At 35.4% G+C, this 3,678-nt stretch overlaps 1 protein-coding gene across 1 annotated transcript; it reads right to left on the bottom strand.

Annotated features, from left to right (window-relative positions):
- Positions 1-925: 925 nt before the first annotated feature.
- On the bottom strand, positions 926-2,498 carry LOC118757073 (carbohydrate sulfotransferase 11; the record flags this gene model as incomplete). The annotated part of the gene is given in 2 exon segments (XM_036491810.1): positions 926-1,980; positions 2,033-2,498. Coding segments are annotated over 2 exon segments (696 nt in total), but the record flags the coding sequence as incomplete, so codon positions are not given.
- Positions 2,499-3,678: the final 1,180 nt, after the last annotated feature.

The raw sequence follows: 3,678 nt of genomic DNA, 5'->3' as shown, positions 1-3,678 counted from the left end.
ATGACCTACGGGATAGTTATGTTAAGGGAGCGCAAGTCCCTTAAACAGGTTCCAATTCGGCATTTCAACGTGGTTGCGCATATTGGAAATTTCCATCAGTTATAGTTTAGGAATAAAATAGCCTGATGCTTTGCATTGATGCAACTTGGAACTCAGCCATGCTCTTAGAGCATTTTTGCATTAAAATCGAATTTTGAAAAAAATTTCACTTACGTTGTTTTGTAGGTTAGGGCTCGATATACTGGCGGCTGGAAGGAAACATGAGACCGTACAATTTTTGTTTATTTATTTAATTCCCTGAACCGCCCTTGTTATGATATGGTACCTTGTTCTATCTAGTAGTTTACAAATATACATGTAAGCTTCTACAATTACAAGGCATAGGCTGTTCTTTTTTTGATTTCGAATTGAAAACACGTTGCGATCATATGCTAGTAATATTGAAGTATTATATACATATATGGAATTACTATAAAAAGTTGCAAAGAAGAAAGTATGCAATCTCAATCAAACAAATCTTAAGATTAACTTTTGTTGCATATTAATAAATATTTTTGCCTATCAAAGATTTATCAAACCAACTAAGCTACCAAAGCAAAATGAACCTATCCATTTAGACCAACACTATCCATAGCTGTAGAGTTTAGATAGATATGCTTTGGTTTACCAAATTCAAGTTAATCACATTAGGGGTATTCTCGAAGTCTTGCACGATCCACGGATTGCACGAAATGAAAAAATACTATTCCAAATTTCGAAGAGTACGAGAGCACCCTATTGCAATGTGGTAGCATGCATGGGTAGCAAGCAGCGAAATTATGTATCAAATACAATAACAAGAGACAGCACAAAAATGAAGTGAGCGAGATGAGAGAAATATGTAGCAATTCCAACAACAAAACAACTAGCACAGGGTCGCATTTATATTGCTATGCTATTTTGCAAAATATATACATGAGTTTCGACGTTGCATATTTTGCAGCGATAGGAAATGTTGTTTCCCATGTATTTTGTTGTTTTGTGGTTGCAGGTTATGCAATGCATGCAATCCGTGCTACGCGCAGTGGCTTTGCAAGATTTAGAAAATACCCCTATTTTGATTCAAATACAAGCATGTAGCATGTTATATGCTAATGAATGTACCAAAGTAATAAAAGTTTGTATTCTTGCAACTCTTCTATTTATCTTAAGATTGTACACACTATGAACATGTAAGGCCTATTGTAGGCATACATATATGAAGATATATAGGCCGACTTCCAAAACATACAAATAAATGTTGGATACTGTTCTACTGTGGTATTTAAACTGTTTGTATATGCAGAGTTGCGAAACATTGCAACCATAAACATTGAATATTTTGAATATTCAATATAACAATGAACATCCTTTCGGAATTCACCATCTTCACAACACCAATCGTAACCAAGAACGAAGCATCAACTTTGTTAGTGATGCCCTGATTACTCTAGCGATACGTTTTGATAACTTTTCGGATCCGTTTTAAGGTTCGGCGTTATGGAACATTGAACTTTGTACTTATGCAATGCATTTGATGTTTTGGAAGTCAGCCATATTATTTACACTTACAACTAGTTAGTGCTACATAACACTTTTACTTAAGTATTTATCCACAAATATGGTATTTTACGCATACTAATATATAAAAACATTTTAAAACATATAAATTGATAAGAAATGCCCCATTACAAATAATAATTTTGAAGCGTCATTGTTTGAAAATGCTAAATCATCCAAACTCGAAGCCCAGCACATCTTCCAGTCCGTAGTCAAAAATACGAAAATCATCCATATAAATCTCATAAAGCCGTCGTATTGCACTTATGGGCAAATGCTCAAAGTACAAGCGCAAATGTGCGCGAGTACTCGAAGGTTTGTGACCAGTAGGAAATGTAAAATTATCTGCACCCGCTAAGTGCAACGCCAAAGATGAATCATCCAATAAAGTTTCATATTTACCTATAGAATGAATACTGTTAAAATTTGAGTGAATCATTACATTCGTACTCACCTATTACATTGTACTTCATTACACAGGGGTTGCAGAGATTCGATATAGGTTCCCAGTGCTCATTGTATGACTGATTGGTGCGACTAACCTCCGGCGTTAGCAGGTATTGCACAAATTCCGGGAAACTCACATCATCTCCATGCTCAAGGGAGTGATTTGTGGCGCCGACTCGGAAGGTTTTTACTATCTGTCGGCCAACACGCGACTGAAAATAGCGTGCACTCGCAGACTCTCCCTCTAATTTGTTACGATACGCGGAGAGCAAACGTTCCAATGGATGGCGGACCAATATAAACCGAGTATATTCGGAGAGCACTTGAGCACGTTCCTCATCGCTGAGTGAATGGAACTTCTGAAACATTCCCACTGAGTGCGCCAAAGAGCCAGGTATTTTAAATGGATCAGTGCCATTATGCCAATTGCCAGTGAGGATCATTAGTACCCGCTTCCAATTTGTACAGGCCACCTACATACGTAGCAAATGAAAGGAAACAAATTCGTCATTCATTTGATAATTATAAGGAAAGATGTATGAGTAATGCAAAGTGCATAACAATCGGATATGTATTAAGAGTTAAAGCATAGACGGACTGCAGCGTTAATCCGGATCCACTCGTTAATTTGGAATCTCGAGAAAATAACCAGTGTGACCGCGGGATTGTACAAAATTGTAGCAGAGAAGAGACTTAATGTATCAATATATATCACTTTTTTATTTTAAATATTAAAGTATAAATATGGAATAAAACCAATAATTTTTATGAAAATCCATTTCCAAACCAATTTCACATTTATTGATTCCAAAGAAGGTACACGCAGCAGTTGTACTTGATACTAGTATCAGTGGCAGATAAAGCATTTTATTTGGGGGGCGGCGATTGGGATCAACTTGCCAAATAACGTTAAATTACAGGCATCTAACCCTAATTTATTTTTCATGCAAATATAGGCCCTTATTATGAGTTGCATTCGATTTTCGATCTTCGCTGGTTATCAAAGATCGAACATCGAAAGTGAAATTCGTATTATGAGCTATGCAACCGTGTAGAAATTTTCGTTGAGTATCGAATTTTCTCTCGAACAGAATTTTGCTTTCGATGGTGTAGCGAAGTGTTAGAAAATTGTGAAAAATTTATGATTTTGCATTTGTTTTCTTACTTTTTGGCGGGTAGACACTAATTTAAACAATTTTTATCAATTTCATGCAGTTTTAACGTCGTGACCACAAAACACAAGCTCGAAAGGCTGCTTTTACTCGTGAAAGAAAATCCCAATACTCAATTGGCACGAACTCTGAGAACAAATCATAGAGCTGTGGATAGTTTTAAAATATTTTAAATAGATTTGGCTCACAAACGCCTTTTTAGAAAGTCGGAAGTTTTTAGTAAATCTGTTGACAAATTTCTTAAATATATTTTGTGTAAAAATATATTGTAAAGACTACACTTAAACTCTCTTAAACATTTACTACTCCTGGCAAGTTCACTAAACTCTCATCCTCTGACGAATCGTTGAACCACAGAACTTCGTTGTACTAATTTTTACCACGTTTTTATAAACTTGCTTTCTTTTTTATTTCATTTTAATTTGCATAAATTTACATAAATATGTATTAGCACACTATTTAATTTGCTCGATTTGTAAAC

Source organism: Rhagoletis pomonella, unplaced genomic scaffold (assembly GCF_013731165.1).
Source record: "Rhagoletis pomonella isolate Grant_MI unplaced genomic scaffold, Rhpom_1.0 Rhpom_scaffold_14117, whole genome shotgun sequence".
NCBI classification, from domain to species: Eukaryota; Metazoa; Arthropoda; class Insecta; order Diptera; family Tephritidae; genus Rhagoletis; species Rhagoletis pomonella.
The sequence above is the reverse complement of the archived record's forward strand: the minus strand, read 5'-3'. Positions and strand labels throughout refer to the sequence as shown.